General features: G+C 35.4%; 1 protein-coding gene across 1 annotated transcript; it reads right to left on the reverse strand.

The window, feature by feature from the left end:
- On the reverse strand, positions 1-26,588 carry LOC135084898 (segmentation polarity homeobox protein engrailed-like). The gene is made up of 3 exons (XM_063979646.1): positions 25,613-26,588; positions 1,530-1,621; positions 1-589 (listed from the first exon to the last, which is right to left on the reverse strand). The coding sequence occupies exons 1-3, from the start codon at positions 26,388-26,390 to the stop codon at positions 359-361; spliced, it is 1,101 nt and encodes a 366-aa protein (XP_063835716.1). The 5' UTR covers positions 26,391-26,588; the 3' UTR covers positions 1-358.
- Between the last annotated feature and the right edge of the window lie 333 nt (positions 26,589-26,921).

Raw genomic sequence — 26,921 nt, forward strand, 5'->3', positions numbered from 1 at the left:
AGAAATCACTGGTGATTTATTTTAAAATCCTCACCCCAAAAATGTCCCTTCTCATCACAATTATTTAAAAATAAAATAAAAATTCCACGTCCTAAATACTGTAACCTTTGTTGATGACAATACTTAAAGCCCCAACCTTCAATAAATTCAAACCCTTGCAATATGCCAAACTTAACACATCCCAGTCCTTTCTAAAGGACATAGCACACTTATCAACCTTTGACGAGGCGTTTAGGTACCTACATTACGGTGCGTTTCATACAAAGAATACTGACCGCCTCGAGTTGATACGGTTACGATTCCGGACTGATAAGTATGCTTCGTCTTAAATCCAATCTTCCCTCAGCCATAAAAATCCTTAAGTGACATTAATCTCTTCTTCCTCGTCGCTTTCAGTCGCCGTCCTGTGGTTGTATAGTCCCTGAGCCATCAGCTGCAAAGCCAGGGGATTCCTCTGGCCTGTAGCCTTCTTGATCTTTGCTCTTTTGTTCTGGAACCAGATCTTGATTTGGGCTTCAGCTAGACCAAGTTCTGCGGCGAGGGCTTGGCGTCTGCGTTCGGTCAGGTAGCGGTTCTCGACGAACTCGTGCTGCGAAGAAAAGGACAGGTTAGAGGATGTTTATGGCTCAAAACTTTGAGGCAGAGGATGGCCCATTTTAGGAATGGCTGTTTTCTTTGGGGCAAGGGGAGATACACGTAGCCTGTAGTCAAAAAGGTTTTTCTTAAGTAAATGGTAATTTTTGAAGTAAATGTGTATTCTATAGCGTGCTAATATCAAAAGAGTATTTTATGTGAAATCTAATTTTCTTTTCGTCATTTAAGTTATAAGAAAGTGTCACAGTTCTGGTATTAAACTCTATAGACGTCTGACGTGACTAAATGTAATAAATTGATAAGGGCCAATCACGGAATCATGTTTCAAAAGAAACAATCGGGTAATTAAAATCCTATGATCTCCTATTAAGGAACCAAAGCGCATTTCCAATTCAATAATTAAAATCTTCTTCTTTCAACTTAAGGATTTGCCATACTAGATGTCAAAGTGTCAGGTCAAAGTGTACGCAGCCTGCATCATGTTTGAACAACATTGTTAATCTGTGTATATTTTGTATTGATGCGATCCTATGTCCTCCTGATTAATTTCGTTGCGGGTCCAATGACAATTTTACTTTCCCCCGGGAGAAATTTGACCTTCACTGGTTGGGTTGTTGGCGGTCAAGCTGTAGATCCTGGCTACACAGGAGTTGCAGCGGTGGGAACGAGAGGTGGGAATAGTCCCGATCTCACAGTACAAGCATCCAGTGTGACAGTTTAGGTTCTTGACTTTAGTTTTAAATGATGGAACCAACTAATAATAGAAAACGCAGCGTGGGACGTCCACCCACAAGTTGGACCTACGACCTGATAAAGGTAGCAGGAAGGCGCTGGATGCAGGCCGCTCAACCGTTTGATGTGGAAGTCATTGGGGGAGGCCTATGTTCAGCAGTGGACGTCCTGTGGCTGAAATGATGATGATGAATGTAACCAACCTTTAGCCTCGCGAGTTGTGCAGCACTGAACGCAGTTCTGGGCCTCTTCTCTTCTGTGCTAGGTTTCTTCTTTGTCCTTCTACTTCTTGGACCTGTGGACAAAGAAAAGGCTTTGTTAGAAACTTTTTGACATTATTTTTGTTTACTCCATCTTTCGTCAGTTCTGAGACTTACGCCCGTATTGACAAACATTACTATGAGGTCTCACAGTGCGCTCGAACGCACAGGGAGACACACAAACCAATCACAGAGCTCTATTCAACGGTGTGCGTTCGTTCGATTTGTTGCTTCACTTAGGCAAGCATCGTTTGTGAATACGGGCGTTAAGGATGTAGCACACTTATCAACTCGGAAAGGGATCGTGACCGTATCAACTCGAGGCGGTCAGTATTCTTTGTATGAAACTCCATACTGCAACGCACACTTATCCGCACCGTAACGCGAACGCCTCGCCTCGCAGTTGACAGCGCGCGAAAGGCGATACGGTGTTGATCCCTTTCCGAGTTGATATTTCTGCTATGACCTTTAACCATCTCTATGGTCAACCACCAGTCTCAGACCCAGACTCCAGAGGTACCGGGTTCTATTCTCAGTGGGGTCAAAATTTTTTGATCAGTTTATTTTCAACAGAGTTTGTTCCAAATCTAACTACCACAATTTTTACAGTAAAAAACATACACAAAACCTCTAAAAGCATGGCCACCGTACGTTTAATATCGCTCCGCCCAGACATAGACATACATCAATTAGAGCGCCATCGTTTACGGTCCAGCATTTATTAATTTATAGCTCCGAAGGGGTTAGAGTCCATTGAGTTACCCAATGAGTATCATTGACTCATTCAATTATGAAAGAGGGTGCCGTGTTTTGATGTACAGCACATCTAGTTACATTTTTTTTGTCGTATAATAGCTCTTATTATATTATATAAAATGTGTGTTCGTTTTGTTAATTTATTTTTAATAAAAAAAACGTAAAATTAAGTTAGGCCACTTTTATCTGAATCGATCGAAGCTGCAAACTAAATAATAATATTTTAAAGAAGTAAAAAATAATTATAAATACGTTTATTTCAGACCATTATGATCCATACAAAGTTGTGTTAGTAACAATATTATAATTTTAAAGTTTGTTCATAAGAAGTAAACTCTGAAACTACTGTACTGATTTCGAAAAGTCTTTCATTCTAACATTAGTGACAAACCTTGTTTATTAATTATTGTATTAATTTGTATTTCATCACGAATCAATTCAAAAATATCAAAGTACCACTATCATAATATTTCTGTCCCAAGGTTGTAGAAAAAACAACACACAATATACTAGGGTCACAATGCAAAACAGTATAAGTACAAAAACGTCGTTTTCGAGTAACCGGACGGGGGTTGTCCCACCATGGAGTGAATTCTCCCCAATTATCCTGTAATTAGTGGGGTAATGCATTTGCTGCGGGTAGTTTTGTGTAATAAACATGGCCGACTTTTAAATAGATCGTGATACATAGATGTTTCATGTAATTTTGTTGTAAAACGATTGGGAATGTATTTTTCGTTTTTACTAGTCTTTTGTGTGTCAAAAAGGTGCATTAATGACAGTATAAAATATTACTTGAATTATCTTTGTAAAAGCTGAGTATGTAAAGAAATATTGCAGTTTTTTTTACTGGTAAAAGAATTTCTATAAAACAACTTATACATGCTTTAGACTTCGTCTAATTCAGAAAAAAAGTCCCAACTTAATTCTGATGAATTTTGAATTTTTGAAAAATAAATAAATTAAACGGTATAATGTCTGACCATAAGTACAATACCATCAACAATAGCACATAAAAACGCACTTCGCAACAACTCAGCCGTGACCGTAAAGTATACACAAAAAATAAGGTCTTATCGGTTAATGTAATAATTATTGTAATTAGTGATTAATATGCCGCTCCTTTGTTTAATGAAAACGTTTGATTGACGAGATCGGTCAAGAACGAACCGCTGTTTACAATTGAGGTTCCTTAGGCCAGCGTCTAAGCATAGAATAAGCAAAGGGACAATGCGAACATCAGGCCTCCCCAACCCGTCTGGCCAGCGTGGGGAGTGTAGGCCAAATCCTCCATTTGCCTCTGGTCAATTAGAGGGTCGTGCTCCTGCAGTGGAGACTAAATGACCTGATGATGATGATGGTGGTGGTGATCAAATATTTTGGGGACTGTTGATGATGAAGATAAATAATAATGACAACGACATAGAACGCCGAAGATTTTGATAGGCTCAACTTTATTTTTAAATTATTTATATTTATTGTAGTATTCTATAAAAAAATCTTCCATCGTGTGGGTCGTCTATGTCTGACATCTCTTAATGATACCAAAATACTCGGTTTAGATTTACAAAAACATCATTATTTAAACCAAAAGTCTCACAGATAAAATAATTACCCCAATAAATAAACTTAACAATACTAGCCCACAAAAACGTTTCTTTGTTTCTCTAGAACAATATTGTGCAACTATTTTATACAAACACTCATTTAAATCAAAGGCAATCAGCAAAAAAGATCTAGACTGGCGTGTGACTGTACTATGCTATAAATTCTAGACATAAACTCAGCCTATCAGCGGAAAATGCCTGTAAACACTTTTGCGGCTTCCTGCACTACCAACATTATTCCAACCGAAACATTTTACACCTTATTATCAAGACCAGAAGCCTCCAATCAGATTAACACGTCCGCAATACTTAAAACGTTTCGAACGCACAAAACAATTCCCAAAGTATTTTAGACTTTACGCAAATGTGTTTAGAAACGGAAATCGTTTGTCGTCAACAGTGCTAAATTGGTGCCGCATCGCATGCAATGAATTTTGAATTTTATCGCTTTTAGAATAGAACAGGAAATGGCTTGAACACAAATCTTTTGACTGTTTGAAAAATGCGAGTTTGGGGTTAAGGGAGTATGTGCGTTGAAAGCTGGGAGTTAAGGTTGTTTTTTGTTTGGGAGTGGATTGTAGCAACACTCGTTTATCACCCGATAAAACGGCCAGTTACTTTTTTATTCTTTTTTTTAATTAAACGAAACGAGGTGCAGTGTGTCTCGGCGGGAAAATATAGCGAAGCCGCAACTTTTTTTTCGGGTTCCAAATTCAAATTTTGGCGGCGCGTATACCGATGGAAATTGTAGGAAATGCCAAGTTTATTTGAATTTTTGAATTCATTATTCCTTGAATGAATACTTTTTTCATGGAAATTACAATTTATGTACGCAATAAAATGTAGAGAAGACTGAGTACTTTAAAATACATTTTCAATTTTTTTACCAATAATTTTTTCGGCACCCAACCCGCAAAAGGTCCTAACTCCAAAAATCCAACTTTCGCGCACCTCGTCCAAAACTTAACCCATTACAATAAACAAAACAAATTAACGGGGTAGCACTAAAAAGACATAATTCCCCCAACTTTGGCTGTTAACATTCCGCTGCAGTACGGACCGACGTGATAATTTATTTCAGGATAAATTCATTACGAGTGAATTAAGTACGTTTAGGGGTCATTTAAATATCTTCATATCTGTTGATGGACCATTTGTGGATATTTATGTCTAAATACATCTGTTTTAAAGGCTTTCGACTAACATAGGTCAATAATAGTGACATTATCAATTAGATTCGCTAGTCAATAATCAGTGTGGTAGAATATGACTTCTCTAACTCTTTCTGTAAATGTCGTAAGAAGCGACTAATGGATAAATAGCGAACGTCAACCTTCTCCAATCCATTTGGCCAGCGTGGCTAAATTCTCCATTCTTTGGTAATAAAAGAGTGGAGACTAACTGACCTAATGATTTGTAAGTCACATAAATACATTTAAATTACAAAGCAAACTTGATATTATTTCGCTGAGTTACAATATTTATAATATCTAAACTATAATTGATAGAACGTTCATAGCTACTTCAAATATAATTATGAACACTGTAAAATATAGCTTCATTTCTATGCTACTATCATTAATATGGCGACAATACGTCAGAACAAAACGACAAACCACAAACTGGTTTGTTTAAAAACAATGTTTTAATATAACCACACAGACCGACATAAATTGTTTACTATAGAGACAGCAATTAATTTTGTATAGGCACAGAATTATTGCCGACTACTAAATGTCTAATGGAATAGTGTAGTGCTTCGAATTGGAAATCATATCTATGTGTTGTATGATAGAGTTGGACCCAGAAGCCCCGTTTTTAATCATCATCAGGTCATTTCAGTCTCCACTGTAGGAGCACGACCCTCTAATTTACCAGAGGCAAATAAAGGATTTGGCCTACACTCCCCACGCTGCCCAGACGGGTTGGGGAGGCCTGAAGTTCGCGTATTTGTCTTTTAGTCGCCTCTTACGACATCCACTGGAAGAGTGGAAGTGGAGTGTTGGATCCTGCATTGCTGGACAAAACTGGATTAAAGTGTCCCTTAAACTGAGGTTACTGTTTTCATAGCCCATTACTACTGAACCAGTATGGAACCGTATTACTGCTGGCACGCGAGGCAGCCATCAGCGCCGTTAACAATAAGTGACGTCACGAGATTGATTTAGATTTGATTATTGTGACGTCCGTCGTTCCGTTTGCAGCTAAACCCAATAAATGAACTTACTACATTCTGTAACGTGAGCTTTAAAATAATCATTTTAGGTTTTGTTATCTGTGATATGCGGCCAATAGGCCTCTGTCCAAAGCTGTTGACAAAATGACAGATGTCAAAATTTATTTTGCGCGCTACTCTTTCTTTATATTTGATTTTTTTTATCAACTACGAGGAAGCTCTTGGCCTGTATTTTTTTTTCAAGTTTATAAACTTTTTTTAAATAGTTACAAGATTATTATTTAAACTTTGGCGTTACAATTAGAAACAGCATGTGACCACGGCTGTAGCTATACAACCGAAACGTCAAGCTGTAAGTATGTACTACGTAATAAATGTCGTAGAAACCTGTTATTCTCAGTTTCAAATGTTTTTTAAACCAACACTGTCCCTACATTATCTACGCCCATTTATAGAAATACTAGTATCCAGATATTTAACTAGAAAATCAAACATAGCTTGTAAAAACAACGCAGTGAAATTATTTATGAAAGCGAGGCGCTTTAGATACAGGTAATTATTTGTATATTCTAAGAAATAATTGCAAGTGATACTTGTGACAAGTTACTAGTAGGAACTTGTTATGTAATAGTTGTAGTGTTAGATAACATGGCTTTTATAATAACTACTCGAGTCGATAATCGAGGGTGAAGTTTTAAATGCAATACGTTAGGAGAAAATGCTAATAGATAGTTTATTTTCCATTCCTGATAGGAACAATTGAAAAAGTCTAATTATTCATAGTAAGGCAAACAGCATAATAAACCTATTTTAACTATTGCACTGTTTTGTCACTTTCTATTAAGATAAAATAGTGCAATAGTTTTAAAAAAAATAGGTTTAATAAGCTATTTGCATTACTATGAATAAGGGTATAATGATATTAGAAATCCTATGTTTGATACCTTAGCTCAAAAGTACCCTCGAAACCTTGTTAGATTATTTTTTTATAGGTCTATTCAGTTGCTTCAAGTTTGTCAAACTAGTTAGTGTCTAACACAACACGGTTGTCAGATTCCATGAGCCACCGTAGGCGTCTAAACGGCTCAACCGATGACCGATGGCTCATGACCCATTATTTGTGGTGCCACTGAATCTCATGTTAAATTTTCTCCAAAAATTATAATTTGTGATTTGACAGCCACACCTAATAATAATTTCAGCCACAGGACGTCCCCAATGATCTCCATATTATCTGGTTGGTAGCGGCCTGTATTCAGCGCTTTCTTGCTACCTTTATGAGCTCGTCTGTCTACATAATAAACAACATAGCCACACATACTTCATTATCATCATTATACCTCACTATAAAGCCAAGGTCACCATGGTCAGTCGAATTTGCTTCTCAAATTCAATAAACTCATAAATAGTAATATAACCCGACTTCCTATGGACGGCCGGCTTATGTTTATTAATTGCGTCATTAATATAACGACTTCATTTTTCTAGCCCAATTCCAAACGACATGCGGGTAGGGTTACCATATAAAAATATTTCTTAGGTTAATCCACTTCTTAATAACGTACAAAAGAATATTAAGTCCACCACTTAATGCTAAGAGCATTCTTCGCCAGTCAACCTTTTATCTGGAAGCGTTTGCGGTTAGATTGCCTAAATTGTGATGTTTCGAAGTTATCTTGCTTGTATTTGAGTGTTAAGCGAAATTAAAAATCTAGCAGATAAGTATTTATAAAAGAAACCACGTTGTTCTACAGCCTCTGAAAACAGCCGGTCACTTTATTATTTAAAATATCATTTTGTTTACAATTTGGTTGTTATTAAAGGTCGCTGTCCATGACTTATCTTTTTCATCATCATTTCAGCCATAGGACTCTCGTCTCTAACATATCAGAGGCAAAAAGATGTCCGGAATAATCCAAAACGATGGTAACTCTACATACGAGGCCATGTAACTTGAGAGCTCACCGTTACGTTTTCGTATGGTTAATGAAGAATGTATGGGTTCTTTAGTATGGCAAAACATTCCATAGAAAATCAGGCGCATGGCTTATACAATTTCAGGATGTGAGTAATTAATACAGTCAGCGTCATATAGTTCGTGACACCCAAAGTGGTCAAAAACTAGACAACACAACCTTATTCCAAAGACGTGTTGCGAACTTTTTGGCTACTTTTGGTGTCACCAAATATTTGACACTGACTGCACATATTTTTCACTTTCAATGAAATAATGTCAGACCACATGATAGAAGGAAAAAAATGTTATGTAACTAAATTCTACAAAAGAAGTATTTTGAATACTTTTTTTATAATACGACAACATAAGAAACCACATTTGTTCCAAAACCAATCATTAGTTCAAATAATGATTAACGAAAAAACCTTAAACAGCGCCACTAAACGGTTTATTCAATAAAAGTATAACAAAAAACACGAATGTACTCGTTCGTCAGTTTAAGTGAATGATAAATTTTAATTTAATTGGACTTGTGCGGTTTTGCGGTGCGGCCGTCAGCGCTAGTTTTGTTAACGGCTGTTTTTTTTTAATTTCTGCGGGTAAATGTAACTTCAGGCAATGATGTGGTGATAATAATTAAGTTTACTTTAGTCATTGTTCTGAGTTCGATTCCCAGGTGGAGTTTTTTGGAACTTTTAACAGAAAGAAGCTTAAAACCCGTTTCAATTCAAAATATACATAAATGGAGACTTTTGGTTGATTGAATTTCAATTGTTGATTTTATTTTATTAAATTGATTAAATTGAAGGACAATATTATTGTCCTTATTGGTCCAAATATTGTATCCACATATTATGTGGATATTGAATCGAATTTCGGGGATTGGTTATGCATATTTAATTTTATTTAAACAATAATATTATGTTTTATAGAACAAACTAAGGTTTTAATTCTTTCTTTGTATTGACAGTAGGACATTGCATTAAATTAATCTTAACCTCCCTAATTTTATTTACTTAGTAAGACATTGCATTAAATTAATCTTAACCTCTCTAATTTTTTTCCTAAAAGATAAAATAATACTAATGTTTACCCCTTGGTATGTCGTTTGTTCGATTGATTCTAACAGAAAACATACAATGAATATCAATTGGCGTTCCTCCCCCGTAATCTCGGTACAAAGTGCGCAAAACCGTTACAACCCTCAAACACTATGATTTTCACTTCCCTCGATGCAAAACACCTCTGATACATACCGACCCACCCTCCCACACCCAAAGAAAAAATCAATCTTTACCCACCCAAACAAAAATCAATTCTAAAACTCACACAACAAAGTCGCAAACGCAATACCACGGCGGTGCGTCTTTCCGTTCTATACATGGCCAGAACGCACCCATAGGAAACTGCTCGTGTATATTTTGTAGTGCCCGTTTGTAAATCTGTGACTCCAAACTATACACGAATTTTGCGTACTGATCGTGTATAGTTTGGAAGAGCTTAGTAAAAAAAGTCATATCCGAACTATACTCGATTAGTTTCTATAGTTTCTACTACACCACTTACACTTGACTAGAGTGTGTTTAGTTGATATTGATTTAGTAAAATATAGAATTATATTTAAAATTGCATTTATTCGATATTATTACATAAAATATTATTATTTTACTGAATCTATAATAAATCTAGATTTTTAACACTATTGTAAGTGGTTTTTGAAATTAAATTGATTAGGTAGATTTCAAATTAAATAACAATTATTAGTGTAATCATAAATTCATTTAAAATGAGAGAGAGTGAGAGAAGAAAGTTCAACGTGCATTATTAATACATTATGCGAGACTTTAAATGCTAGGTTTGTATTATCGGCCGTTTGGTGTAGTGGTTCGAAACGGACTACTATTCCGGAGGTAGCGGGTTCGATTCCCGCACAGTACAAACATTTGTGTGCATGAACATATTTGTTTGTATTGGACTGGGTGTTTTCTATGTATAGTATGTATTTACAAAAAAAAAAGTATTTAAGTATGTATGTTTAATACTTAGTATTATGTACAAGCTTTGCTTAGTTTGGGACTAGAAGCGCAGTGTAAAATGTCTAAGGATATTTATTTATTATTTATTTTATTTATTAACTTTTATCTCAAGAACAAAATCATTTTGACATATTTCCATACCTACATAATTCTTAATTTAAGAGTTATTCGAGAATTGTTGTATATTAAATATCAGCCCCAAAACAAATATCTTTTCTATGGCAGAATACGTGTCGAAAGATGATTCAATGTTTAAAGTGGACACGCAGATATTAATTAATATGTAATAGAAAGAGAGGTCAATAAGACAAAATGACTAGCATGCAACTACTCGCGTATAAATTGTAATCACGCACTTATTACAATACATACGTGATTAGTCCGTATGCGTACTGGCGATGTATATTTTGGAGTAAGATATTTGCCCTAAGTCACTACAAAGTATACGCGAGCAGTACGCAGCATATGCGTACTGGTCGTGTATAGTTTGGAGGAGCTTAGTAAAAAAAGTCATCTCCAAACTATACTCGATTAGTTTCACACCCTTGCGTTCTGGCTATGTATAGAACGGAAAGACGCCACGGCGGTCCAAATAACTTTCTTATAGGTGAAAACGCACACCTTATATCAAGGGGATAGAGTCGATAATGTGGGTAGGATTATTTAAATCGCTATTCAAAATGCGGGTACATGACTTGAATGTGTAATTGGCTCGGATCTGTGAACGATGGAGGCGGCAAGTGACACGCGTGTTTTGAATTTTTTATCTGTTTTGGTAAGAGTCATACTGTATTAATGATATATTTTATTTATGTGATAAGACGTAGTATCTAATTGTGGAGATTTGATAACAGATGCTCATAGATAAAAATATTTTACACGTGGAAATGCTTACGTTGAGTTGAGTACAGTAAAAAATACTAAGAATATAATGTTAGTTGTGATGTTAAAAGTTGGAGGTCTTTTTTACACTTGCTAATTTTCATGATATAAAAAATATTTCGACCAATCAAATTCTTATTTGTGATCTCCACTGCAGGAGTACGACTCTTTAGATAACCAGAGGCAAATGATTATTTATTTATTTTATTTATTTTTATTTTGTTTTATTCAGAAAACAAACAGCTTACAATCTTAACGAGACGAGTTTGGTATGCCCGACATTCACACGTAAGTAAAACCAAAAAGTTCCAAACAACAGAATCTCTTTAGAAAACCAAGTAAAAACGCCACATCCAAGTTTCTTGGCTGAATGGCCAAGTGCAATCACTTTGTAGCGGCGAGATACCTCTGAATATCTTGTACGGCTCCGGGATATACTGATATACCGTATATATCCTGTCTTCTACTTCAATATTAACATTGCAACATTCATACGCTTGGACGGTTTGTAAGTAGCGTGAAAACACGCTTTTTATATAGCAGTGTATTTGATATGTGCAGGAAAAACAGTTGGGTCGAATTAAAAAACGTCGCGTACAAATTAAGGTTGTAACTCAAAAAAATTGAAAAATGAGTTAGGTCACTTTTATTGAAGGTGTCTTTTCTTTCTTGTAAAAAATATTTGTTTTATTCTAAATGAGCTTTATTTACTATGAAACTTTTTTAAAGATTTCTGATTTTGGAACGTAGATACCTAAGTATCTATTCAATTCCAGACTTTTTCTAGAGTCGTACTTAGTTATTTCCCAAAACTTTTTCGATAGAATTTTTATTATCAAACATTGCAATCGGTGAACAACAAAGTATCCTCAATACATGATCCAATAAATCCCCGAATCAAAGGCCATTAACATTTCGCCATGAAGTTTGGGATCACAATAGGTACTTAGAGCACAAAAAAGCAAAACGATGGCCAAATCAAGTTATTAGCGAATGCTTTGGGATAAAAAACACGCGGACTTGGTGGCCTGTTCTGGGTAAGACGAGGTATGATAGTGATGGGGCGAGGCGAAAAAATTGTCGATTTTTTTAGTTTTTTTTATTCAAAAAATATTTTGATTGGGATCTTCCCAATCAAAATATTTATAAAATCTAATTGGAGATATTAAAATGTAAGTTATTAAAACATTTGTTTTATTTATCTAAATATGTCGAAGTAGGTATGTGACCGCCATCACAGTGATGTAAGATACAGTTATAAAACACAGCTTAACAAAGATATAAATAAAACTCACAATAATAAAAAAAGTTAGACTAATGTGTTTTTATAATGTCTTTATCAATAATCTTGATATCTATCTTGAATAGCGAGACCATAATTTATTTGTTTATACGTTAGAATAAATTTAGACAACATTAAAATAAATATGTATAAAAAGACACCATAAGAATGAATCTGAATTCAAAACTGCCTGTTAAAAAGACACCTTAAGAATGAATCTACATTTAAAACTCGTTTTTTTTGTTTACTATGATTGATCAATATTGATACAAAACAATCTTTGTTCTAAGAAGTCTTTATTACAATCCATAAAAAGTGTCACCTTTTTTCAAACAGCTTACAATAATCTGACAACTAACTATACGTTCTATTCCAATACATTCGATGTCTGTAAAACACATTATCGATGTAAAAAAATGACTCAATCGAATTATAACGTTGGTGGCAATAAGCAGCGTGTTCCGAACGGTTTACTTGCTAAACTGGCATAAATATTTGTTACATTTTCACTGGACTTGTCAGACAATTAGATACTATGTAATCACTTCGAGTATGGACAGATAAATGGAAGATATACAGTAGGACTTCTTGGTGTATGGTGGACAATTGCACGACAAATTTAAAACTTGCGAAAACTTTCTTGGTAACATTTTCTGTAAAGTTTAAGATGCAAAAATGTTAAAAACTCACCAAAATTATTAACGCTCATATTCACAAACGATGCTTGCTTAAGTGAAGCAGCAAATCGAACGCACAGTGTTGAATACAGCTCTGTGATTGGTTCGTGTGTCACCCTGTGCGTCCACGCGCACTGTAAGATCTTATAGTAATGTTTGTGAATACAGGCGTAAGCTTAAATTAAAAACCAAAGTGAATGACCAAATGAGTGACTTACACAGAGATGTAAAATTGACTGTAACAGATACACTGGACCGTAAAGAAAAGGGGTCAGTTAGAAAATCTTCAAAAGTACCTGACCTAGCTTATGCGATCCCTTTTTTGCGGTCCAGTGTAGTTATTGCAGTTTTTTTTGTCAAAAAGTATTTATATGCATCAATGATCTTCTCATATTATCAAAAAATCAAGTGTAAAAGAGAGACTACTGCAGCTTGCTCTATTATAACGCCTATTAAAGTAAATTATACAGAACACAATATCTAGTCAACTGTTAACAGCTGACAAATGATTACCGACCTTATCACACAAACATAAAGATTACTTTGACAGCTGCCAAAAAACATAACTTCTTTATTTCCAATCTTTAATTATGAAACGTAAATTACAGTCGACCATTTTGGATTTCGTGTAACAACAAAGTTATTGGATGTTTTGTGACTTTGTATCGCAACAAATTATTTCAGACACAAATTCGTTAGTTACTAGCCGCGATGTTGTCTATTTTTAATTAATTTTCGGTGTTAATAACTTACAATTTATCGACGGAACATGATAATACAATTATATTTGCGAACATGCAATAATGTATATTTTTGTTTTCGTTCAATAACACTGGTCAACAGTGTTTTTGTTGCCCTTGATATTTAAATGATTTTGTGTCAATTAAGACCCACAATTTACGAAACTATTATTACTTTTAGCAGATTGGCTCTAGTTTTTTTTAAATCGTCTTTTTCTGATTAGGACTATAAATAGTAGAAAATTAAGCAAGTACATTTTATAAAATCAAATTTTATCTAAAAAGAACCTCAAATGTTGTTCTGAATGATTTTAATTAATTTACAGAGAAGTAAAAAGATTTAAAAAATGCATAAATAATGTTAGATTTCAGAGAAACACCTTTTGTAGATTTTTTTAAATTAAATGTTGTGGGTCAATTTCGCTATGTGACCAACATTACTTAATCAGTCAGGAAACGATCCTATCTACCTTGATATCTTTATTCCATCACTCTTACGTCTTGATAGAATCATTATACCTGCTCGTCACTGCAATTTCATAAAAATAAATAAACATCTACCCACGTGACTGCGAAGAAAGTGCAGCTTATTATGCTCATATTTGCTTCGACATATTTTGCCCATTAAACTGTGAAATTTAGTGCTTTCTAGTTACCTAAAAAATATTAAAATCAACACTAAATCTCTCCAAGCTTCACACACAGAATAAGTGTAATAATGTATATTCGAATTTGCCCACACATCTTGTTCCCAGAGAATTTTCTTTGCCCTATAGTTCCATATACATACAAAATGGGTATTAGACGTATACTTAAGTGTAAGGCGAAGTAAAAATCTAAGACGTCCAGACAATATGACAAGTAATGACATCAATATTACTGTCATTACTTCCTTCGGTAATGACATTCTAAATCTCCCAACATACAAATAGCCTTGTCGCACTATAACCGCCACTCCTTGATTCCAGCCACCACATTGTCAGTGGTATGACATTATTTTATCGTAATATCATTGTTACTGATAGTATCTGGTCCCATTACGTTTAAAATTGTGCAGAAAAACTAATTTAGTCCAGGTTCCTGGTCACTTATTAACAACGCATGTTTCAAAGAGCCCATATAAATTGTTTATCACTTAAACATTAATATCATAAAAACTAGAGCCAATTCAGTACTTTCGTTAATATATTCGTAAATTGTATGCTTCAAAGCATATAAATCCGAAGAAATAAACAGGGCAACAAAAAAAAATTTTATTTTGTTGAGCTGTGTAATTAGTTTACAAACAAATTATTAGCTGACATTAAACTGGCAATCTAAAGTAATAATTTTTACTTTGATTTATTCATTAATGCGCATAATAACTTTTTGATACAAGCAATTTTATTATAATAATGTAGTTTCCTAAGTCCTACAAAAAAAAGAAATGTGTTTTACAAATTGATATAAAATGTCATCGATAAAAGTGTCAAGTCAAAGTTGTCACTTTTTTTGGAAAAAATCCAATCGATATCGATATAATTTGTCAGCGATGCCCATCCCTAGTTCCTTATAAGTCATTGTCACAGCATGCGCACTATGTCGACTAATTAGGGATATCTTTAAACGAAAATGCAAGTGAACATCATAAAATGTTACATCCTCAACCAATTATAAGCTAAATCTTCAACGTTATGAAAAAATGGCTTTAGATTTTATGGATAGGACTCCGATTTTCCCAAGGATGTCTTAAGAGGCGACTAAGGGACAAATATGCGAACATCAGGCCTGGATGCGGGCATCACAGGACCGGTCGTTATGACGTCATTTGGCTGAAACGAACGAACGAAGATGCCCGGTCGTCTGTATTTCACTAATCAATAATATGGCGAACCTTATCTTCGAACTCCTCATATGTAGTCTTCTGATTAATTTCGTTGCGGGTCCAATAACAGTTTAACTTTCCCGTACAAACTGGTGACCTTCACTGGTTGGGTTATTGGCAAGCTGTAGATCCTGGCTACACAGGAGCTGCAGAGGTCGGAACGAGAGGTGGGAATAATAAAATTCTGGGTCCTGGCTACACAGGAGTTGCAGTGGGAACGAGTTGGGAATAGTGAAACAAAATATTTTTATCGAACAAACGTACCGTTTAAGTATACAAAATTACGCAAAAAAGCCATAATAAATCAATTAACCGGAGCGCTCTAGCTTTCATCGCTTCGTAGAATAGCCGCATTATGCAGACAAGTCTATTGCGTTCGCATGCGCGGGCGCATGCAAAAAAAACTGCCAAGCTCGGGTACGCTTTGGTTGGTGGGTTCCGTGATTGATTTTTTTGTATATTTTTAATCCACAACGAGAAAGCTCTTCCGCATCAACGTCATTTCAGCCACCGGATGTCCGCTGCTGAACATAGGCCTCCGTCAAAGACTTCCACATCGCACGGTTGGTCTTGCCTGCATCCAGTTCCTCCCTGCTACCTTTATCAGGTCATCGGTCCACCTTGTGGGTGGACATCCCACGCTGGGTTTTCCGGTACGCGACCTCCACTCCAGAACCTTGCTGCCCATCAGCCGTCAGTTCTGCGTACTATGTGCCCTGCCCATTGCCACTTCAGCTTGCTAATCCATCTCCTGCATCTCACATGATGATCAGACCGAAAGTGGAAGTGAGCTTCACTCGGAATCCTCAACCACAGAACTGGCTATCTCACCTCCAACTGCTGAACACAACAATGCTGTTAACATTGTTGTTATAGCGACAGACTTAGGTAAGATGATGGTAGCCAGGTGGACTTAGAACAAGCCCTACCTCCAACCAAAACTTGACTGCACACAATATAAAGGTGAAGTGAAGTGAATTTAATAAATTATAGAAAATATACATATTTTTTGATACGAAGTTACCAAATGGCAAACTAGTTTTTTTATCTGCCAAAGGAACCCTAAAAACAACAATGACGTTATAGTTATAAAGGTGGAAATACACAGAAAGAATGTCATTATTGCCGTTAATTCACTATACTTCATTACATCCAACTGCGCGCGCCATATATGGTTCTGACCTCAAAATCACGGTTGTGAACTCTAACTCTTTGGAATAAGGTTTGATTTCCAGTGGTGGCAGTTGATGGGTTTTTTAATCGCTCTGTTAGTATGGCGGTTTCATTAAAATAATAGAGTATAGACTATAGATAGATAGGATCCAGAGCTTACAAAGGGTCTGGGTTCGATTCCCAGGAATCGAAATGGAAAGATCACGCTAGGGGATCGTTATCTATTTTTGTATAATTTTCTTTTTTATATATTTTTTTATATTGTGGTGAACCCACTCGTAACACAAGCATTTAGCTTGCGAGGGGTTTACGGGACTTTTAGTAATTTCAATTTGTACTTTTACAAATTACGTAAAAAAATATTTCTTTTTGACATTTAGCTTGATTCTTTTTATTTATATAATTTTTTCGACGTTTACAAAGCTCGTATATGTCATCTCTAGTGATGTCTCGATTTATCGATTTTTTTTTCGAGAGCTACAAAGCTAATGTTATGTTATCTCTAACAGATGTCGCGGAAAATAGTTATCAATAAATAAAAATAAAAAATAAGAATAAGAATTTAGAATACTTTATTCAGCATAGAAAAATAAATTACTATATTTGTAGAAAAAGGGTTGAATACACAAATGAAATGCTAATTCATAAAGATATGAAATGTCTTGCTTGACTTCATAACAATAGATGATGACAATTACCACTTGAACTCTGTCAAAGACAAGATAGAGGTAAGTTTCAAAATCAATCAAGTAACTTAGGCCATAAGTTCACGGACTTAATGCAATAAACATAGTAAATAAATTATCTATTCAGAATATTTAGAAATTAGTAGATAAGCATTAATATTAGTCTCTATAATACTAATAAATAAGCAAGTATTTATTTTTGTATATTTTTTTGTTTTGTTATCATAAAATAACACTTATGTTTTTTAAGTTCTCATTCTTACGGAGTTGGTTCGATTCGGACTGATATAAAATTTAAAATTTCACACGATTTGTAAAATATGTTTTTATGACTGAAGATAAGACAAGTTTTTAAATAATGTAATTGTGAACCCGAAATTAAAGCATTAATTTAAAAGCAGGACAAATTAAACAAATACAATTAATCAAATAATCACTACGTCCTTAGATCAATTCGGACCGATCGCAAAAAAAAGCTAAATTTCTTTTTAATTTTACTACTACAAAGTAATCAGATTTACTCAGTATTCTAACGATCCAATTTGAATCCTACAGCTTTGGATTTAAGGTTGACTGTCGTTTAAATCGCGTGGTTTATGTTTTTTTAATAGCTGACATGCCTGTAGTTGATGGTAGTTCCTTCTACTGAACAATAACAATCAAAAGAGCGATTAAGGGACAGGTATTCGCGCGCAAAAAAGATGGCGACGGGATATAGTCTGTGCTCTGAGCAACGCAAATTTTAAATGACGTTAGTTTAGTTGTCTATGGACTGTGCTTGGTGTCACTGTATCTTTTATCGATATAAAAGCTAAACGTCACTGATTCACTCACTTATCACGAAATCTCAGAAACTGCAAGTGCTAGGAGTCTCACATTTTGCATGGGGGTTCCTTTTAGAACGTAGGTGCTCACTAAGAAGGGATTTTGCGAAATTCAACCCCTAAAGAGGTAAAACGGGATCCACGAGTACGAAGTCGCGGGCGGCTGCTAGTAGTTTATATGATTCAATTCCCAACTGGGACATTTGTAAATAAATATTGGAAATAATGACGCCATAGGCCTCTTTGCCATTCATAATAAGGTGGGTGGACCATGGAAGGCCACTCTAACGATTAAACGCTTTTTATTCCTTTATTAACTGGATAAATGAAAAAAACAAATTATTAAATAATAGTTTGTTTTATTGTGTACCATATAAATCACTTTTTTTTAACCTAGCTTTAATCAGTATTCATTAAACTTAAGTTTTGTTAAGCTCTTCCAAATGGCCTTGCAAGCAACACGGCTCCAAACAAGGCCAATATTATACATCAGTCGTTCAACTTAAAAATAGAGTTGTAACTATTAATATATTCGCTTTTACTAAAACTACATAATAAGCTCTTTCATTTAAGCAAAACATTAAATGCTCAATATATTTTTATCATTTATAAAAAACTCAAAGAACATTACTTGAACACCATCGTATAACTAAGAATATATTAATGGAAATTATTTAAAAACAGTAGTAATGAGTATTATATTGACATCAAATAACTTGCCAACGCGTATTATAATGAAATTAAAAACTTTTTTTTTTACCTCAAATGGCCTTCTTATGGGTCCGTTCTTTGTAAGGCCAAAATGAGTTAATATGAGTTAAAAAGTTTAATAACCCTTATAAATAAAAATATTATAAATATAAAACATTGTTTTAACTGTAACGGTACGTATTTATAACTAAAAAGTAACTGTTCATATGTTCATGGTTTGTACATGTTCTTTGTAAGGCCCATGTACCCTAGCAAGGCCAACTGTCAAATTTTTGATGGGCCTTATAAGGAACCATTGGCTTTCCTGGGAACACTACCAATATTTTAACTTAAATCGAGGCAAAACTATTATTTTTTTCTTTAGTACCATAAACATATCCTTATACGACAAATCACAGTAAAAAAATATGAAATAATAATAGGTTATCTAACTAAAAACGTACGTTTTGCTGTGCGCGCGAATAACAATTGTAACGTCGATGACCGAAGTCCACGAATCGTGAGATCGCACTGCCACAATAGCGGCGCGAGCGACTCGCCGCCGCATCTGTGGCCTTGAGTTTGATGGATCTTAGTATATAGCCGAAGGAATATGTGTTTTCATGTCAATAACTACGACTTTTTGATAGTTGGCCTTCAAAGGAGCGTGGCCTTCCATGGTCCACCCACCTTATGTACAAGAATTTAACTATCTCTGTGGTCTAGCCCAGCCCAATTAAATTTCAGTCAATACCGGATCGCTGATTCCGATTTTTCCACGTTGCAAAACGTTGAAATGTCATTTGCAGGAGTGCGCTGCCATCAATGCCGGGTTACTGTTTCCGATTTTTGCCATTTGATGTTTCAAAATCGTTCAACTATAGATCGTTTCATCCACGAAGACGCGCCCCACCATTCTTCCGCTAATGTTTGAGTGTTATCGGTACACGCTAAATTATACATGAGTGCACACGCACACTACAATAATGACGCTCGGATTGCTCGGATCAAACTCCCCGCACCTCGCGCTTCCCTCAACCAAAAATTAGTGGGGCGCGTCTTCGTGGATGAAACGATCTATATCCTGTTGGATAGCCACTCATATTAGGCGAGCCATAGTGGCCTAATATACAACACACCACTTACCTACGCAATCGATTTATTTCACAAACTAATAGATTCCGCGTACTCGAACGTTTACCGAACACTTTTTTTGCGCGTAGGCGTGTCATCATACAATATCCAAGATGGCGGCGGCAAAAACTCGATAATGGGCATAATTGCCGTAAATTGTTTCATTACTGCACCTTGTGCGTTTGCAACGAATAATTTAGTAGTATATTAGGTTAATCCAACCCTTTTAGTTATGGTTCTGAGGTTATGATAGGTTACGTTTCAACGGTAGTGCATTTTTAAAATCATTAAGTAACTTATGTCCATATTCTGGAGCTAATTACTATTAAAAAATATTATAAGTCTCGTTAACCCCTCGCGGTAAGCTAAATAAGCTTGTGTTACGAATGGGTTAGGCGCAGAGTTAAAAAATCTGATTTTTTTTCTTTTTTCTTTCATTTTAACTGCTAAAGGTACATAGCTATAGAAAAATAGTCATATCCTTTTAAACCATACTTAGTCAGTTTTCTGACACTTTAATCATACTTAGTCAGTTTTCTGACACTTTAATCATACTGTGAACTCTTAAGTTAATATGGAAAAGCTAAGAGAGTGGACTGTCTTATCGCTAGGAAGCGATCTCTCCCAGACAACCCATGGAGAGAATAGACCTAATCATTTTTGAATAAAAAAAGATATGACTTTCTGTAACTTTAAACTGGAATTCGCTGCCTGCTGCTGTCTTTCCCGAAGACTATAATCCGGGTCTTTTCAAGGCGAGAGTGAATAGGCACTTACAGGGCAGATATGTACCATCCTAGACTGCATCCCACTTAACATCAAGTGCGATTGTGGTCAAATACCTGCCTTGTTATGCATAAAAAAAAAGTGCTCTTCACTGCTCATAATCTAAAACACAGACAATACCAACACAATTCAAAACATAAAGTCCTCAAAATTGTCGCAAAATATCAGCAAAAACGTACCAACTCTACAGTCTACATGACAACCGACAACAAAAACGCCGGCAAATGCGTTCGAATTACAAGATGGCGGCGCTGACAACTGTGACAGCTGTCACCGTGACAGACGCGCGGCGACAGGGAGTCTTTCACGTTATGCAATCTAACAATGGCACTGAAATTGTCGGGTGATTGTTGTTTAAACATTAGACTAGCGTGAATCCGCGGGTTTGCTTGCATTTTTTTATTATACTATTTGTAAACCTACAATAACACTCGTATTCACAAACGATGCTTGCATAAGTGAAGCAGCAAATCGAATGCACAGCGTTGAATAGAGCTCCTGTGATTGGTTCGTGTGTCACCCTGTGCTTGAGGTATGAGGACGGCACGGAAGAGTGTTTTTGAAACGTCAAACGTCAGTGAGACTTCAGATTTGTATGCTCTTACGTCATAATGACGTCACCACCCCTCCCGTGCCGCTCCCATACCTCAGGTACTGAAGAACTTATTATGAGAAAAAATTGCAACTTTTTGAACCTTATTAGAGTATTCTATCTTATTAGAGTGTCATTTCTAATAGGAAAAGCTTAAGTGGAATGAAAATAACGAATCCGTTATTTAAGTATTATTATTTAAAGTAAAAAAGACCTAACTATAAAAACGTTAGAAATCAGCGACTTCACAACGCTAGTTGTAGTTGATATTAATTGCTTGAGCAATGTACAGCTAGCAAAATACATCAAGCTAAAAAAAACTGGCATCTTACAGAGTTTGTAATAGGTGTTATTTTGCAATAAAATGTACTGTCGACTGTACAATTTAACCATCAACTATCTGCCACAAAAGATACCAACAATCACCATCAATTCAACGCAAATGACATTTCCGAGCTGTCAAATTTGTAATTGTCATACGACAGTTCGATTAAACGTCAAAAAAGTTTCAATTCCCTCGCAGCCTCTTTAAAGTCGGTTTAAAAAGTGATTAAACTCAAGATATGCGGTCTTAATGGCACTCCGAGAAATATCACCTAGCCACCAATTTAGTGTATAACTACTATAATCATAATCTTAACGAGGCAACCTGTTCTGCAGTTATGCGAGGCCTGTTTGTATAAAAAAAGTTAATTTTGCGTCGGATGACAGCGGCTAAGTGATCGTAGGACACGATATTGGATATCCGAAAAGACTAATTGGTGGTTTTTATATCGCACACTGACACAACTCGAAATAATCAAAAATAGAGTTATTGCAATAATCATAATCTGCGTCAAAAACTATCACAATATTTACTCGGTGTTACTGTAAAAAAATGTATTTTGAGTTATGCTACTATTTATCTACGTGTGCAATATAAGTAAGACATTATTTAAGTCTAGTCATAACTTAGTATCTGGTATTTTTCCTAGTCATAAGTTGTCTTTAGTCGTTTTCGAAGCCTCAAATGTACAAGTGGAGATTTTAGAAAAATATGAAATCAACCAATTACATTTTTTTACGAAACTGTGTGAATGACGTAACAGAACTATAGTCGTAACTGAAAAAAAAAACTCTACTTTGGTTTCTTAACTTAAAAAAACTCGAGTAATGTCACAAATTTGCATTCAACCAGCCGGAAAATGTTGGGACACCGTCAATTTCCATTTTATGCTAATCATTGTAAGCACTAATCATTATTTTTCGACCTTGTTCAGATGAAAAACAATCATTGTACATTATGTGGTGACGAACAGGTGTTTAAAATAACATTTTTGTTATTAAGCACATACCTAGCAACATACCTACATTGAAAGTAAAGGTAGGTAGGTAGGTAGACCTAGAGACAGATTGCAAATACATTCTTCTTACTTATACTGTACAAATAAAACTTATATGAAAAAGGTTTACATCCTATTCTCAGATCTAACTAAAAACAACTAATATTAACGTAAAAAATGGATTTAGATTTTTAGCAATTTCTTTACCGCATTATTTATCTGAATTTTATTTAATATTTTTCACGCGGACATGCATTTTTATTTTGGAGTGTGGATTTTTTCTTTTATTTTTTACTCTGCGTTATTTTTATTATGTTTTAATAGCAAATTTTTGCTAATTAGATATTTTAAAGCTTAAGGTTAGCTTAGTCAATATGGCGCTTTAATTTCAATAAGTATTAGATATTAAAAGCTCTATTAAGTTGCAACTAAAACTTATCTATCTAAATTACGAAACCAAACATTCTATGAATGCGTAATTAACTAATTACATAAACATACTAAATACCTAAGCACATGTTTACCCATACTTGCTCATTATTAATTAACAAGCAAATTAAAAGTGTTCAAAATTATAGAAATTTGTCACGAATTAACATACAATAAGAAATTATACAGTTATTTTGAAGTAAAGCAAAAAAATAGTTAAAAACAAAAAAAATATGACATTGTTTGATTGGTTTTTAAAGCATTTTAGTGTCAGTGCATATTTTTACCATTTTTAATTTATACATTGCACCTTTGACCGTAAAAAACTATTTTTCAACACAAAAACTCACTTTTATAAGTGTAGGCATTATTTTTGTACCACAAAATGATAGTTTCTTATTAGTTTAAAATTCTTACAAGAAAAAATAACTTATTCGAATTTTCATTAACTGTAACCTAAAAAAAACAGTTAAAAAACATATTTAAGAAAAACAATACCACAGACTTACAAGTGAAAAAGAATTATTATAATCTGTATTTCAAGTGCGTCAACGCGTTAAGGTCAAAGGTGTCGACCCGTTGTTGAATTATTCTATGGAAATGATTAGTACCTATTTGTAAATTGAATGTTGTATAGTAATGGATAATTTGTTGATTTTATAAGTGGGTGAGGCATGTTTGTGTACGTCTACAATAAATTTGGAAGTCAATAAGTTGTTCTCTGATATTTACAACGAAGTTTAGTTCGAAACTTTCATAAAGATAATGGTTTCAAAAAATCTTGATTGAGCCAGGTATTTTTTGCAGGCTTGTGTCTGCAATTTGAACCATTATCTTGAAATGTAAACCCTATGAAAGTGCTTAAAAAAACGACAAAAGTACGTAGTTAGTTCATGATCGCGTGAGCAGCACGGGCGGATCAAAACAATTGATTTTCTATAATAATTACCAACTCGAATGTTAATTGTTAAGAATTAAGAAATCTTATTAAGCAAAAACTTTGAGTTAAAATTTTAACAACGGGCAATTCAATAACATCCAAATAATGAAACGTCGTAAGTATGAACCTTTCAATTGGCCAATTTGGTTCGTGACTAAATAAAAAAAATGCTTTATTATTAAGATGCGCCCGAATCGCTTAATTTAGCCAATAATAAAGACTGATTGATATCGATCAATTAAAGCAATTGAAATTCAAAAACACGATTTTTGAAGCAATCAAATCAAACTATTGAGTTATTATATCCTTCAACTAGTTGTGCCCGCGACTTCGTACGCGTGAAAATGGTTTGAATAATATTTCCCTTTTTGCAACATTTTTCTTTACTGCTCCGCCCCTATTGGCTGTAGGGTGATGTTAATAGCCTAAAGCCTTCCTGGATAAATGGGCTCACCAACAAAACATTTTTTTAAATCGGCCCAGTAGTTTAGCGCGTTTAAGCAAACAAACAAACTTTTCTACTTTATAATATTAGATAGATAAGGCTTAAATCAACAACCTTGCCTGATAAGGAACTACTTTGTTAATTTAGTAAGTATTCGATTTTACTACCCATACAGCATCGGGTTCTACCAGGCAGTAGATAAATAGAACACACTTTACTTACTTACACCATATGTATAAGACAAGAAAAGAATAAAACTCATTTTATTTTTGCAAGTAGGCTTAAAAAGTACTTTTACACGTCCCAGTTTTAACCCTACCACTGCTTCGGGACAATAAATGGGCCAGTGCTGAGAAGAAGCAGTGCAAGAAACTCAGAAGAATAACGAAAGAAATACATAAAATATACAAAAGTACTAAAGTAGTTACCAAAACAAGTTCAAAACACTTATTATCATTAACAAAATTACTGTTTGCAAAACAAGCGCCTTAAAAGGTGTTTAAATTGCGCATTAATTAATTAAGGCTCATTAACCTGACATCGAACTTATTTTAAGAAGTTTGACACATGAGTCAGATTTAAATACCTACTATTGATCATTGCACAAAAATTTGACCCATATGAGATCCGAAACCGGAACCACTAACTTTATGGTAGAGCTCAAACTAGTAAAAAAAGAATCTTAAATTAAAAAGATTTCAATTCTTCGAACTGCTAATACCTGTCTGAAAAGCCGCGTATTCTTCCGAAAAAAAACGTTCAGTTGTTGACTCTACATAAAGTTTCAGTAATAATCAATCTTATTTTGTTGTCTATATCCATAATAAAGATTACTTTTTTTTAAGTTATGTCACTTTTTCACCAAAAAATATATCAATACTGTCCCAAATTGGAAAAAGAACTCCAAAATATTGCGTTAAGGATATCAATTCAATATTGATGGCGCAAAATGACTGGTTACGGCTGCTGCATCGCTAGAAGCTGCTGCTGTATAACTATAAGTCATTTAATAAAGAAAAAAGACTTACCAGAACTAGGTCGGTCACTGTATCTGGTGCAATACACCCACGCCGGCCATAGGGTCGCGTTGGAGCCCTGGTTGTTGGTGTCAGTGCTCCCACAAGTCGACGGTGCCCCGCTCGATGTCGAAGAAACGATCGAACTCGCAGAATCTGGCCTCTTCTGCGGCTCCACTATCTTTGGTATCTCCTTTTCTTTCTGCACCTCCCCGATTTGAGAGACAGTCTGCCTCAAACCCCCCAAAGGAGGCAGGGGGTTGAACTCGCTCTCTTTTGATTTTAAATAATCGAAACTGTACTTCTGATAATCAGTTTGCGCTTTCGATAAATCGTACGGTTTGTACAAAATACTGTGGTTGGGTCCAACGGGTTTTGGGCCTTCGATCTTGCTGGTTTTTCTTATAGCTGTCAACCCAAATTCAGGATGAAGGATATTTGTTATAGAAAAGGCTATGGGAGTGGTTTGTTGTTGGGCGCGCATTCGCTCCGGGTCGAATCTGTCGTCCGCAATGCGAGGCTTGACGTCCGGACTCTCAGGTCTGTAATAATTTTGGTAATTTTCTTCACTTTGGTTTTGTTCCGGACTGGGGGGTGGTGACGTAGGTTGTACCTTCACAATGGTCATATTGGGGGATCCTCTCTCGTACCTTGACTCAATCGTCGTGCAAGTATACTGGCTGGGCGGGCAGTAGTTCATCGGATTCTCGGGGTGAGGAGGCGGCACTCTCCCTGCCACTGGGCCTGGGCTGTTCGCCTGGTTCGGACTGCACCGGTCTTCGAAAGCCATCACTGAATCGTCCGTAAAAACTAACACACTCAGTTCCAATTCACGTTAAAATTCATGAAAACATGTCTTTGCGTCCGCGTCGATTATCTGTATGCGCTTTAAATATATTAATATTTATTGAGCTGATGATTTCTTAATCTGTCGTCGCGTCAGCTGTCACTGATTGAAACGTCAGCGCACGAGACTGCGTTCGCCACGGCTGCGGCCGATCGACTGGCCGCATCGCGCAGTGCTAGACACGCCCCCAAACAAATTACCTCTTTCCCTACCCTCCTTTCTGTAGGCGGCAACTTTAACCACACCGTCAAACGACACCTCTCTCGCTCTAGCATATAAACTAGTACGTTTCCAGAAAGGGACAGCATGATCACAATTGATTTAGCCCGATTGTGTGTTTAGTGGGTCCACAGATTTGTAATCCAGTTGTAAATTGACGGCACGGCTCTTTGCGGCCTCGTAATGTATCAATAATACAGCTTTAAGTCCGGAATTTCAATTAAAGTTTGACAGAATTATTATATTGATAGACAG

This window comes from Ostrinia nubilalis, chromosome 27, assembly GCF_963855985.1.
Source record: "Ostrinia nubilalis chromosome 27, ilOstNubi1.1, whole genome shotgun sequence".
Taxonomy (NCBI): Eukaryota; Metazoa; Arthropoda; class Insecta; order Lepidoptera; family Crambidae; genus Ostrinia; species Ostrinia nubilalis.

Coding starts and splice junctions, on each gene's coding strand:
- LOC135084898 (XM_063979646.1), bottom strand. CDS start 26,390: ATGGCTTTCGAAGACCGGTGCAGTCCGAACCAGGCGAACAGCCCAGGC. Junction 1,622..25,612: donor CAGTGACCGACCTAGTTCTG/GTAAGTCTTTTT, acceptor CTTTGTCCACAG/GTCCAAGAAGTAGAAGGACA. Junction 590..1,529: donor CACAACTCGCGAGGCTAAAG/GTTGGTTACATT, acceptor TTTTCTTCGCAG/CACGAGTTCGTCGAGAACCG.